Genomic DNA, 13,951 nt, shown 5'->3' on the forward strand with positions numbered 1-13,951 from the left:
TTTTCTGGAATAGTTTGAGAAGGATAGGTATTAAATCTTTGAATGTTTGGTAGAATTCTCCAGAGAAGCCATCTGGTCCTGGACTCTTATTTTTGGGGAGGTTTTTGATTACTGTTTCTATTTCCTTACTTGTGATTGGCCTATTCAGATTCTCGAGGCACCATCTTTTAAAGCAAAAGCTACACTGTAGGAATCTTTTAGCTCTGTATATTTGTGAGGAGGTCAGCAGTGAGGGTGGATATTTACTTTCAAGAAGGTTTTTTTTTAATGTTTCTATCAATTATCCCTTTGCTTTAGAAAAAATTTTTAAATGTTCCTTTGCCTCCTTCTCATCCTGTAATTTATTGAACGTTTATGGAGCGTGGGCTGTGTCAAGCAGTGTGCGTAGTGCCCTGGAAAATTAAGGAGATGGGCTCCCGTCTTCAGGGAGATCACAGTGAAGCAGGTGGGGAGACAGAAGCATTGCCATGGAGAGGGATCAGCACCACGACAGTCTTGTCCACTGGCCTGCGGGGACCGTCGAGGCAGCCCGCCTGGGTTGACTGGAGCCCAGATCCTCCCTCGATGCGTCACGGTTTGGCCCCTGTGTGTGTGGCGGCGCCCCGTGCTCTAGTCGCAGGGACACCCCCTGTCCCTGAAGGCGCCGCCCTCCGGCCCTTGCCTCCTGCCTGCCCTTTGATCCGTCTCAGGACCTGTTTCTGGTTTCTGCTCACCTTTTCAAGTACCAGCTCAGGTGCTGCACCCTGCCCTGCGTAACCCAGAATGTTTGTTGCTTGCCTCTCTTGCCCACAGAACTCTCCTCCTGTTCCGATAGAAGGGTTAGCTTAGTGCGTTATCCGTTTGTATCTCTCTCTCCTGTTAGACTCATGGCTTTTCAGAGGCACATGCTGTGCTTAGTCATCTTTACACCATGATGCTTAGCTGGCATATTCGTTAGAGCAAAATACCAAATAGGAGTCTTACTTAACTTTACTGTTTTGTTTATCACTTCTTTTGGCTTAAACACTAGTATACTTTTTAGTCTTCTTAATACTTATACCTGCCAGGCATTCTTTACCTTTGTTTAGTACAGTTCATTCAGCTCACAGGGGACTTAGAGCACCTACTGTGTGCTAGGTTTGTGTTAGGAACTGGGGATGCAAACATGAATAAGGGCCATCCCTGCAGGGAGGAGCTCGCTGTGGAGGGAAGAAGACAGAAGTGGACAGACAGCCTGTCACAGTTTCTGCTCAGTAGACAGTGTGAAAGGCGCTGTGACCCTGGGAAGGCTGGGGTGCTCTGGGGGATGCATAAGGAGTATAATGCACCCAGGTGCTTGGAGCCAGAGAAGGCTTGCTAAAGGCATTGCTCTCTGCGTTGAATCTTGAGAAAGGAAAGAAGCAGGAGGGGAGCAGCATGGAAGGATGTGAGGGACCAGATGCTCTGGGAAGCTGTTTGGTATGACTGGGTAGGGCTTGAGCAGAAGGAAGGGAGTCTAGACTTCATCTGTACACAAGGGCCAGATTTTAAAGGGCCTCATGTCATAGTGACGAGCTTTGAATTTTTTCCTGAAGGTCATGAAGAACCACTGAAGAATTTTAAGCAAGTTCGGATCACGTTTATGTTTTTAATGTTTAGTAACTTCCTGTGCTTCCTTCCCTGCCTCTTTTTCAAATCTTCTCACATTCGCTCTGATTCTTTCTCTTGTTTGTAAGTGACATTTTGAATTCCTCCTTTGTTCATTTGGAGTGTGGTTGAACGCTGAAAGTCACCGTAACCTCTTACCTTACACTTCTGTGGGAAAGAGAGTTAGCTACACAAGCTCTGTCAGTTTTGCCAGTGTTCTCTGTGTGAGTTACTGCTGAATTTTGGGTTGTATTTCTCTCTAATGAACTATTCCAAATTTGTTTTTGTCTTATTTACCAGTGAATTCTTGTCGGGTGGGGTACATAAAAGATACTGCAATGACTAAGAAGAATCAACATTCCTGCCAAACCACAAGTCTAGCATCCCTCTGGAAATTTATTAAAAGAGGGACATGAAATTCCTGATAAGTCGTAATTAATTCCATGAATGAACTTATTTAAATAATGTTACATGTGAGACTTTAAATTGTTTTTTTTTTTTTTAGATAATTTTAAAATGGGCCAATCTTTGCAAATTAAACTGGAAATTTGAGGTTTCTGTGAAGTCTGCCTCATATTGTTCTCACTGTCACTGAGCAAACCCATCAAGCAGTTGTGTGAAATCTAGCTGCAGCTGTGCTCCCTCTTAGGCTTAATTTTCCTCATCAGAGTAACGCAGGGCGTGTGTTCCATGACTTCTAAAGTCCTTTTCTGTTTTATGATTTTCGCAGCCTACATCTAATAATTTTTTCCACCTTATCGTTCATGTAGTGTTCACATGGTCTTCTGAAGAAGCCATGGGTAGCTGTTGTAGCTGTCCAGATAAAGACACTGTCCCGGATAACCATCGGAACAAGTTTAAGGTCAGTAAGATTGTGTGAGTCCTTCTCTCGCTGCCTGCTTGGCTGTTGTCCTTCCACTTCACTTGATACCTTACACCTCACTTTTGTCTCCAGACCCTTTCATTGCCCTTTTGGTCCACTTTGCGTTTCGTGTTCTAACAAATGACGACCACGTTTTCTTACGGTGTGGAATCCTCTTTCCTTTCCCTCTGGTTCTCTGTGTCCAATTAACCATACAGTTCTGGTGATACTTTTTTTAGAGCTCCGTTCTGTAGTTGCCCTTCAGTCCCATCACCGCCTCCCTGTCACTGCTTCATGCCTGGACCATTTCTTAATAGAGCCCACCTCCCGTCACCTTTGTGATCCAGCTGCGGTTGGCGTCAAGTTAATCTTCCTATTTCATCATTCTAAAACTTCCTCTTTTTCAAATCTTCTCACATTTGCTCTGGGGACTAGATGCTCTCCTCCTTACTCCTCCATAGCCATTTAGTGTCTCTCGTAGTCTGGCCTCAGTCTGCCATAAGTAATAGTCATTGGATCATAAGACCTAGGTGTCAGTCACAGCCCTGCTGCTTCATAACTTTGTGACCTTGGGCAGGTTACATTATCACTAAGTCCTTGTTTCATTTTTGTACAATGGAGAAAATAGTATTACCTGCAGTTTAGGATTGTTAAGAGGATTAAAAGGGAAACATGCATGTAAAGTGCTTTGCCCAGCCCCAGGGGAATGGCAAGTCCTCCCCACATGTTATCTAGTCTTCATAGTCTCCAGCCATTTTCCGAAACTCAGCAATGCAAGGCCTTCCCTTACGTGAACTCCACCAGTCTTGTCTTGGTCTCTCTGAAATACCTTCTTTGCCTCTGCTGTAACACTGTATCTTCAGGATGTACCCTACGACTCCTGACCCACCAGCTGTCTCTCTGAACTGCCTTTCCTGTCTAACTTTCCTTCTACCTGAGGCCCAGCCACGTCCCTCCTCTTCTTGTGTGGAGGCTTCTCCAGTAGCCCTAGGCCACCGTTCCTACCTTTTGCAGCCTCTGCTGCACTCTCTCGTCAATTAATGACATCCAGTTCTGTGGTGTTGCCTTGGTGTGGGTGCCCTGTCTTGTCTCCCCAGTGGGAACATGGGTTCCTTGGAGACAAAGTGGGTATCACGCTGCTGCATTACCCACACCCTGCACACATTGATTGACGAATGAACTGTCAAAGGAGTGAACAGCTGAGCCAGTCAGCAGCTGTGCATTTTCCTGACAAGCTGGTTAAATATGTGTGTGACTGTCAAGCGGGAGCATTATGTTCGCACTAATTAAACTTTCTTTTTTAGGTCATTAATGTGGATGATGATGGGAATGAGCTAGGTTCTGGCATAATGGAACTTACAGACACAGAACTGATTTTATACACTCGCAAGCGTGACTCGGTGAAATGGCATTACCTCTGCCTGCGACGCTATGGCTATGATTCGAATCTCTTTTCATTTGAAAGTGGTCGAAGGTGTCAAACTGGACAAGGTAGGTGGAGGCTTTGTTGTTTTTTCTCCAAACAGTATCACGGTGAAATACTGTTCTTTCAGTTATTCTAGATGTAGTGTTTAAATTAATATTTTACCTTTCTCCTGATAGAAAAAATCCCCCAAATAGTGGATTGTTAACAAAAGGGATATAGTAAACTGTGTATTCATTTGTCAAGCATTTAAGCACATTCTTTATGTCAGGAGTTTTGACTCATTTTAACTTTAAGGTTTTTAGTAAATGATTAGTCCCAGTAAATTGACTGTGTGTCTTTACTATTATACCTTGTTGGGGAAAGAACGTAAACTTTGGAATCAAACAGAACAGAGTTTGGTTTTTTTGCTACTTACAACTTGAATGGCCTTGCACAAGTCACGTGACCTTTGTCGAGCATCAAATGTCTTCTCTACCGGAGGAGAATGATAATCCTTCCCCTGCAGAATTATCATCCAAATTAAACAGATAATGACTGTAACCCTGCAGCCAGGGCCTGTGCAGTGGCAAGGGACCACGTTAGTGAGGATGAGTTGGCCCCTGTTGATAACAGCAGACTAGAGTAAGTATTCAAATCTTGTTTTTGTCTACCTTATTTGGGGCCACCTCCTTTAGACAAATGAAAATTATTCTCTCAACTTTCTCTTGGGTTTTTGTTTTGAAGCAGGGAGTATCATTAATTTATCAGACATTTATTTGAAAAGGCTTTCTTGCTATTGATGCACAGATGCTTGCTTTCCAATTCTGTTCTTTGACAGATGCTCCTGTATCTTTTTTAAGGATGGGGTAACCATTTTCCCTTCTGGTTTATATCTGCAGGGATCTTTGCCTTTAAGTGTGCCCGTGCAGAAGAGTTATTTAACATGTTGCAGGAGATTATGCAAAATAATAGTATAAATGTGGTGGAAGAGCCGGTTGTAGAAAGGAATAATCATCAGACAGAATTGGAAGTCCCCAGAACACCTCGAACACCTACAAGTAAGGACCCGTTTCCCGCTTGTATTTTGAATAATGGACATTTATTAACTACAGATTCTGGATATTTAATCTATAACATGTTGGAAATCACCTTTGGCTAATATAAGTATGATCATCAGTTTTTAAAAACTGTTAGCTATGAATATAAACATTTTTACTATTTAAATATGCAGACATTAAGTGTTCCATATTATCTAAAATGTGAATGGAAAGTTGAAGTGGAAGGGCACTGTTTGTGTTCTGACTTCTGCTGTGTCTTGCCAGAAACACTTTCCTTAATCCTCGCAGTGCAGATTGCATTCCAGTTCATTTTTTTCTCTCTGCCCTACCCCTGTGTCCTGCTTTTCTTCTTAACCAACCAACAAACAAAAACTCAGCTCCAGGATTTGCTGCTCAGAGCCTGCCTAACGGGTGTCCCCGATACCCCTCCTTTGGAGACGCCTCGTCCCGTCCCTCCAGCAGACACCCCTCTGTGGGAAGTGCCCGCCTGCCCTCCGTTGGGGAGGAGTCTACACACCCTTTGCTTGTGGCTGAGGAACAAGTAAGTGTGTCCCCCTGTCTAGCGGGTAGTAGGCTGTTGGCGTTCAAGTGGTGCCGTGCTGAGACTTGCAGATTTTAGTCAGTTTGAGTTTTAGCTTTCATTGTTTGCATGTGACTTTTGTAGTGAAGAATCAGAGGAAATAGTGTGTATTTGCTGACGTATGACCAAATAAGTACAGGTATTGCAGGCAGCTTAGCATGACAGTAGTTTGTGGGTTCACAGGAGAAGGGCGTCTGTAGATGAAGACAGACATGACTGATGGCCGGTTCCTGTTATAAGACGGCCACTGGATTGGAGTTATGTGCTTTTTGTGTCGTAGTTTTATCATTGATGGACTACTGGCAGCAGGCAGACTTTGTTGTCAGTGTTTTATGGAGCCATTTAACATTCCTGACTATTCTGTTTTTCATTTGAGGAGTGAATTATCTGGTTGAACATTGTCTATGTATTAATTAGTTATACTTATCTTTTGTGAACCTCATGGTTGTTTATCATTAAGAAATTTTTACTGTTTTAAAATTTGTTTCTTTGTATTCTTTACATAGTAAATGAATTCTTAATATTATTTGCTATAATTACATTTCCCCCAGTTTTGCATTTTATTTTTGAGCTTTTCAAATTTTATGTACAGACTTCTAAACATTTTTATATCATCCCCACCAAAATACCATTGAGCTTTTTCTAAGTAGTGATAATTTCTTAGTGGGTGATATTTATTTTATATCTATGCGTTTTACAGAACTGTTATTAAATCTAATAGGGCTTATATCTTTATATAGTTAGATCATGTGTAAATAATGATAAATTTGTCTCTTCCTTTTTAATACTTGCTGTTTATTTCTGAATTACGTTTTAATGCATTGATGAGAATTTCTACAACAAAATCAAAATGATGTATTCCTTGTTTGTTCCTGATTTTAGTTTTACAGAATGCTTCTCATGTTTCACTATCAAGTACAATGTTGCGTGTTATTTTGAAGTAGTTTTTTAATGAAGTTAGGAAGCCCTTTTTACATTCCTCCCCATCTCCTCACCTTTTTATTAGTAAAAACCGGGTACAAAGGCTTTGAAGTAAGAGTATATTTAGAGAGAAAGTTAATCAATAAAATTAACTGATGTGGTCAGACTTTTTTGTTTTATTTTTAAGCAAGTTTACTGATTCACTTTCCTGGTTTGTTTTAGGTGCACACCTATGTCAACACTACAGGTGTGCAAGAAGAGCGGAAAAACCGCACAAGTGTGCATGTCCCATTGGAGGCAAGGATTTCTAATGCTGAAAGCAATACACCAAAAGAAGAACCAAGTAATATTGAGGACAGGGACCCTCAGATTCTTCTTGAACCCGAAGGAGTCAAATTTGTCTTAGGACCAACCCCTGTTCAAAAGCAATTAATGGAAAAAGAGAAACTGGAGCAACTCGGAAGAGATCCAGTCAGTGGAGGTGGTGCAAATAGCACAGACTGGGACACTGGCTATGACAGTGATGAACGAAGAGATGCACCTGCAGTCAGTAAGCTGGTGTATGAAAATATAAATGGGCTATCCATCCCTAGTGCCTCAGGGGTCAGGAGGGGTCGTCTGACATCCACCAGTACCTCAGATACCCAGAATATCAACAACTCAGCTCAGAGAAGAACTGCATTGTTAAACTATGAAAATTTACCATCTTTGCCTCCTGTTTGGGAAGCCCGCAAGCTAAGTAGGGATGAAGACGACAATTTAGGACCAAAGACCCCATCTCTAAATGGCTACCATAGTAATCTAGATCCAATGCACAACTATGTAAATACAGAGAATGTCACAGTGCCGGCAAGTGCTCACAAGGTCGAATATTCACGGCGTCGGGACTGTACACCCACAGTCTTTAACTTTGATATCAGACGCCCAAGTTTAGAACACAGGCAGCTCAACTACATACAGGTTGATTTGGAAGGTGGCAGTGACTCTGACAACCCCCAGACTCCAAAGACGCCTACCACTCCCCTTCCACAAACCCCTACTAGGCGCACAGAGCTGTACGCTGTGATCGACATCGAGAGGACTGCCGCCATGTCGAACCTGCAGAGAGCTCTGCCTCGAGACGATGGCACGTCTAGGAAAACGAGACACAATAGTACTGACCTGCCCATGTGAGCCTGGGAAGCATTATGTTGTTTGCACCTTTGTGAAGTTTTTAAAAAGGAAGATGCAAGTGCTTCATTTTCATTTCTAAACACTAACTCCTTTTATAGACTTGATAAAATTTTTTTCTGAATATTTCATGTGCTTCTTTAACTAAAGGGAATTAATATAGAGCAGGTACTCATTAAAGAACACTAATTTCATTATCTACTACTCATTATTGTACAGCAGCATTCCCATTTTCACAGTGCCTATTTAAAATGAGAGTTGAAGTGAGTGACATGCTGGTTGATTTTTATCAATATTATGGACTTATGCATATCATTCATGTTGAAGTCATGGTTGGCATTTGAAACATTTTATAAAACCTCTTGGTAATGTGCAGTGCTAACAAATAACTCTAGGCTTTGAAGGTACTATTTGTAGATTCACTCTTCATGGTATGTGGCCCCCAGCATGTAATACGAGGAATCCTTTATTTCATTAATTGTAGGCTTTTTGACTTGAGCCAAAACAGATGGAAAGGAAGTAAAAGCACCACACCTCTGTGGATGCCAGTCAGTTCCTTGCCTTCAGTGTTACTAGAAAGAGTCCTGTTTCCGTGAATGCGGTTTGCTGTTGGTGTGTTGAAAGGCAGGAAGGAGACAAGATTTTCTGTTCACTCATCTCATGATGTCATTTGAAGGGCATGCCCAGATTCTTAATCAGAATTACAATAGGCTCAAGAATCAGTCTCAGGTCACTTTACCCAAAAGCATTTGAAAATCTGAACCATGATCTCTTGACAGTCCTTCTCTTGTGGATTATTAGCAGAAACATTGTTTTCCAGAGGCGTTTTTGCCACTAGGTTGCCGTTTACCTTCCCTTTTTTCCTTTGGTGTTGGGGTGTCTTATTTTGTTGCTTAATGTCTTTTTCAATTTGAAATGTTTGAGTTTGTATATAGTTTTGAAATTGGATTGTGTGTTCATTGTTGTTGAATTTGCATTTTTGTCCATTTGTGGTTTTGAAGGTTCATTTGGAAGTTGCTGTTATCTACAACAGGGTTGCCCTTGTCCAGTATTTATTTATATGCTGTTTACTTTTCAAGTTGATAAAAGCATTCTCTCAATTCTGAATTTCACTTGTGTCCATAGGTGATCTCTTTAGCAGCTGAGGGAAAAAAGGAAGCTATGTGTAGCATGCAGAGTCCCTGAAGGTACTGTTGTTTCCTGGGTGGGCGCCCTCCCCAGCACCTTAGGAGTGCGTCCCTTAGTACCACACTGCAGTCGTCGCGCCCAGCGCAGTGCTCCTGGCTCTGTGTCCTTGCGCTCACGACTGGAGCTTAGATTATCCCTTGATTTCAGTAGAATGGTAAGACTATTGCCAGCCTAGCAGGTACAGTGGAAGTCTTGTAGCAATGAGATTGTGTCATAATTTAGGATTTAAAATGAATTGAAGTTTATATAAACTGATGTGAATCCATATGTCTAACTCTTGGAAAATCAAAATTTTCCAGTTTCCCAAACACTAGAGAATACAAGAGAAAGTAGAGTGGAAAGAAGGTTAGGTAACCTCGCAAAATATTTTACTGTTTTCTCTAAACATGAGGAAGTTTGAAATTATGATCGGGATCTACAGATGTAACTAAGGTTAATTTCGCTTGAAATACAGCATCCAACCTGTTCAGTAAAGAACCTAATTATAGAACAGTGAATGGATTAGCAGAATAATAGAGTGGGACCATTATAAAGAAGGTAAATTATTAAAGGTGTCTTTACCCTTTTCAGTGCTGTTGGTTTACGTGCATAGCAGAATCTTCTTTTCTCCCTGTGAACTTGGTGCTTACTAAAGTGCTCACTCTTCTGTCAAAAGAGAACAGTGGTATAGGTGGGCCGTTTCCACTTTTAATATATTGTCCCATTTATGCTTGCTTCGGAGTAGATTGCTAATCGTGCCAAATTTATGTGATGATTTTTGTAATGTAGAATAAGAATTATGATGGAACCAGTACACCTGGTTTTCTCCAAAACAAGCAGTCAAGAAGAACATTAACCTCCAAATGAAAGGGCTGACCTATTTATTCATTTTGGAGGTTGGATACTTCATTTTCTTTCTTTTGCTCATCCTTTCCATTTTTCCTTCCAGATTCTAATTAGTTTTTATATTTTTTAGGTAACTCCAATATAATCATTGCAGTTTATGCTTTAAATGCTGTGTGCTTTAAAAATGAAAATGGGACCAATTTGTCTGCTAAGAATTTGGTTTTAGGTACTATGAGTATTAGGAAGATGTATACAACTGGTGTTAATTTCTAGATGTCTCTGGAAATCACCTGTGTTCCTATTTAATAAAAAGTAATGTGGAACACTCCTTGTCCTTTGCAGTAGTCTAGTATTGGGCATTAAGCTCTGTGCTGGAATAATGTACTTATTACTAGGTGCATTTTAGAATGAGATATTTTATTGGGATATAATTGTGGCCATATGTTTCAGAATTTCTGAGACAGACCTAATTTTAGATATTCTGTTCCGTTGATGGACCATGTGATCCCACTTTCTGGTTTTAGAAAAATAGTCATTGTTCATATGTCTTTCCCAAAATAGAGTCCTCTTTTATTCATATAGATCATAACAGCTTTTATCCCAGACCAGGGTTGGAAACTCATGTGGGTATGACCTGTGTTTTTTCTTAGTGTGTTTTATTTCCCAGTTTCATCTTCCTTTAAAAATGAAAATATGGTGCCTTCCCTCCCTCCAGGAAGATTGGCAAATAGTTCCTATTATTTACTGCTGCTGTGGAGTGATGAGAAATGCACTTTACTCATGAAGATTCAGCAAAAAGCTTTTCACTTCCCAGTATATCCAGAGTAGATCACATTTGGGACTTATGAAAATTTGCCAAGCAGTCTTTGTTTTTATAGTTATTAATGTTGACCCCACAGTTCAATGTTATGTCAGGCTACTGTTTGTTTATTCTCCCCCTCCCAAAAAAAAAAAATCTGTGGCACAGCAAATAAAATGTACCTCAATAATGTTCTATTAAAAGTGGGACGGGGCCTTATGTTTTCATAATTTCCCAGTAATGTGCCACCATAGTCTTGCCTCAAGGTGAGGTTTTAACAACCATAAAAGTACTTCCCACTACCCCCCGTGCTGTTCCTAACCCTTAATACCCGTGTTTTGTGCAATGTGTAGTGTGTGTGTAAATATATATGTGTGTGCACATATATATATCCACACATCCTTGAAATAGACATGCCATCAGAGACGACATTCAGAAGTACCTGATGTACGGGCATCTCATTCATACTTCTGATATGTGAGGTATATGGTACTAATTACCTTTTCCCTCATGTTTGCCAAATTTGAATAAAGGCATTGGTACGAAATTACAGAATGTATAGAAAATGTTTTGGGCTTGAAAAATTAACAAATATTTTATGACATACCACAGTGTACTCTCCCCAAACCAGCACCCTATCTAACTTTCCTGTTCTTTACATCCCTTTTCCCATCCCTAGTCCCTTGTTTTTTGGGGGTGTAACACAGTTCTTTTGTAGCAGCGTTACAATTGCAGTGCTATGACAGTTGGACCATAATAGCATGGAAATGGACTGCTATTAAAAGTACAGTAGTCACCGCTGTGCCACCTCTGCATTAGTAAATGCAGAATATGCATTCTAGAAAGGATAAATTTTGTTATGTTTTTATTTTCCTTACGTTGTATAATATTGTAAGATTATTGTATGTCCTAATTTGCATTATAAATGTTTTTTTCCTACGTAAAGGCATAAATATAGCAACTTTGTATAAAGGTAGCTTATTAGAGTTTTAATTTTTCTTTTATAAAAAATTGTCTAACAGTGGGACTACCATTGCCAAATTGTATATGAAATATGAATTTTACCCCCTATGGTTAGTTTCTTTTATAAACATTCCATATTTCTCTAATAAAAGACATAAGTGATACTGTACTATGCATAAATCATATTTTAATGCTGTTTCATATCAGCATTTTAAATTTGGGTTTGCATTTTTAATATTGGCAAAATTTACCACTGTTGACTAAGAGCTTCTTGTGTGTGTAACAACATCCGTTGTCCTCTCTCCCTCCCCACCCTGTGTTCTGCTTCTCTCCATCAGTGCCAACTCCATCCATTTTGTAGCATGGCAATAAGATAGAGCTGTTATCCCGAGGCCGAGCGTGGCTCTTCAGAGAAGGTGGAGATGGGAGGGTTGCCCTCTCGTCGTCCTGTGCATATGACACTTGCCGTATAAACCCTGTCTCCAGGCATGAGAGTTATCTCATATATGATGTCAACATGCTTTTAAGGACAAGTGTGAATGTGCTTTTAAGCTTAATTTTTGTCATAACAAATAAGAACGAATTTTTTATCTTTGGAGAAGTCAGAGTTCTTGAAGTACAATCAAACCTTTATTAACTGGAGTACTTACAGAATAAGCTAATAATTGAATTTAGTTCAACAAGGGCTAAGCAACACATTTAAAAAAATCCTTATTTATTGTAGAGTATTAGTATACTGTCCTAAAAGTTATATGCAAAATATGGTTTCATCTTAGATGATTTAGGATCTTGCAATGCCTTACTGTTATCATTCTGGCATAAATTCCATGATGAGGTACTCAAGTTGATACTGGAAGCTGAGCTGACTATACACTGACCTTAAGCATTCGTGAAAAACTGCTTTGTTGAATAAAATCTGATCGGAGTTCTCATGGTTACTTTCCCCTTATTGCCGAAAGTAGATTGCAATAAAACCCCAATAAAACTTTGGTTGGATACCTATTTAAAGTTCTACTGTATTTATATTTCACACATTTATTGAAACTTTATGATAAGAGGTTTTATTTCTTAGTCTCATATCACTACCTGCATTTTCATAGTGAACAGCTAGTGGGTTCAGGATTACGTTTCATCAAAGGGAAATGAAATTGTAAGCATGGGGCAGACTCTCAGAGTTTTATCTGCAAGGTCATTCAAACTAGTAGTTCTCAGCTCTGGACTCCAAACCTGTCTTTAGTCATGGAGTGACACTACAAAGCATGGTTGGGTACAGCTCAGATGGAGATCATTTAAACCATGAAGGGGACAGACAAGGCCACAAATGATTGGGTGCTTACTATGTGCCAGACACCATGGAACACATAAATCAGAAACCACATCTTGGAAAACTTGGGTATTCATTTTCAGAAATTGAAAACTTCTTTGGATTATTTCTGTATCTTTCCTTTGAATTCCTTTGAAGACAGTAGCTATGAATGAATGAGCATGAAGTAGGCTCTATGCTAAAGATAGCAGTCCTTGTCCTCAAAAGAATTTGTAGTTTGGAATAGTCCTTCTAAGGGGGGCAATGCCCTTCCTCCCCCGCAAAAACTAAGCCCTAAAACATAAATTGTAAGTAAGGAATTGACTTCTCCCTGATAGCTCTAGAATGATGCTAGCTATATCCTTTAGGAGAGCTGAAAACTTGTCACTCCAATCCTTAATATAAATGATGTGATAAAGGCACACACAAAGGAAGGGCATCTAACCGAGCCTGAGAATGGAGGTTTTCGAGAAAACCTGGAGGAAGTAATCCCTGAAGTGTTTGATGAGAGCCTTTGTAGATTAGAGAAGGAGGGGAGAGGGTGTGTTAGGGAGAAGGAACAGCATGTACAAAGAAAGGCATGGAAGTGTAGAAAGATGATGTTCCGTGGTGGCAAGGGTTCCGTATGACTGGAGCATAGGCTGCAAAGGCAGATTGGGGGATAGAGAAGAAGAGAAGTGACAAACATCACGTAGGTAGCGAAGGCTAAGGAATTTTGTTTTAATCTAAATGAGGTGAGAGCATTTGAAGGATTTGGAACATGGGAGAAATAGTTTAGGAAGATTACTCTGACATCAACATGGAGGGTATGTTAGGGGAATGGTATTTTAATAAAGCAAGGAGACTGGAAATGGAAGCAAAACTGGATAAATGCCTATTCAAAGGCATTGTTAAACGAGTGTTTAGGTTATTTATTGTGGGACAAACCATCCTAAAACTTAGTGGCTTAAAACAACAATGATTTTATTATTTCTCACATTGCTATAGATCAGGGCAGGCAGGCCCATTGAACCCACCCCAAATTACAAAACTAGTGAATGGAAGAGTTGAAATCGAAACCCACACAGCCTGGTTCCAGAAGCTGAGTGTTTGACCCCTGAGGGTGACACTGAAGGAGGGAGGAAGGTAGGAAGAGTCAAGACCGCATGCAGTGGAGGAAGTACACATCTCCTCCAGCTGTCTCTGGCTCCAGCTCCACCAGTGGCAGGGACTGCCCCCCAGCCAAAGCCCCTGGCCATGTCCCCGACTCCTCCACAGGCCAGCAGGGAGGCA

General features: G+C 40.5%; 1 protein-coding gene across 12 annotated transcripts in view; it reads left to right on the forward strand.

Annotated features, from left to right (window-relative positions):
* FRS2 (fibroblast growth factor receptor substrate 2) overlaps nt 1-12,378 on the forward strand; it is a 118,590-nt gene extending 106,212 nt beyond the window's left edge. For all 12 annotated transcript variants that reach the window (XM_070622044.1, XM_070622040.1, XM_070622038.1 and 9 more), the window contains 5 exons: nt 2,376-2,467; nt 3,772-3,958; nt 4,772-4,930; nt 5,308-5,471; nt 6,654-12,378. In XM_070622044.1, coding sequence (XP_070478145.1) covers nt 2,402-2,467; nt 3,772-3,958; nt 4,772-4,930; nt 5,308-5,471; nt 6,654-7,604 — 1,527 coding nt within the window. In that variant the 5' untranslated portion in view covers nt 2,376-2,401 and the 3' untranslated portion in view covers nt 7,605-12,378. The remainder of the gene's footprint in view (nt 1-2,375; nt 2,468-3,771; nt 3,959-4,771; nt 4,931-5,307; nt 5,472-6,653) is intronic.
* The last annotated feature ends 1,573 nt before the right edge of the window (nt 12,379-13,951 follow it).

This window comes from Equus przewalskii, chromosome 5, assembly GCF_037783145.1.
Source record: "Equus przewalskii isolate Varuska chromosome 5, EquPr2, whole genome shotgun sequence".
NCBI lineage: Eukaryota > Metazoa > Chordata > Mammalia > Perissodactyla > Equidae > Equus > Equus przewalskii.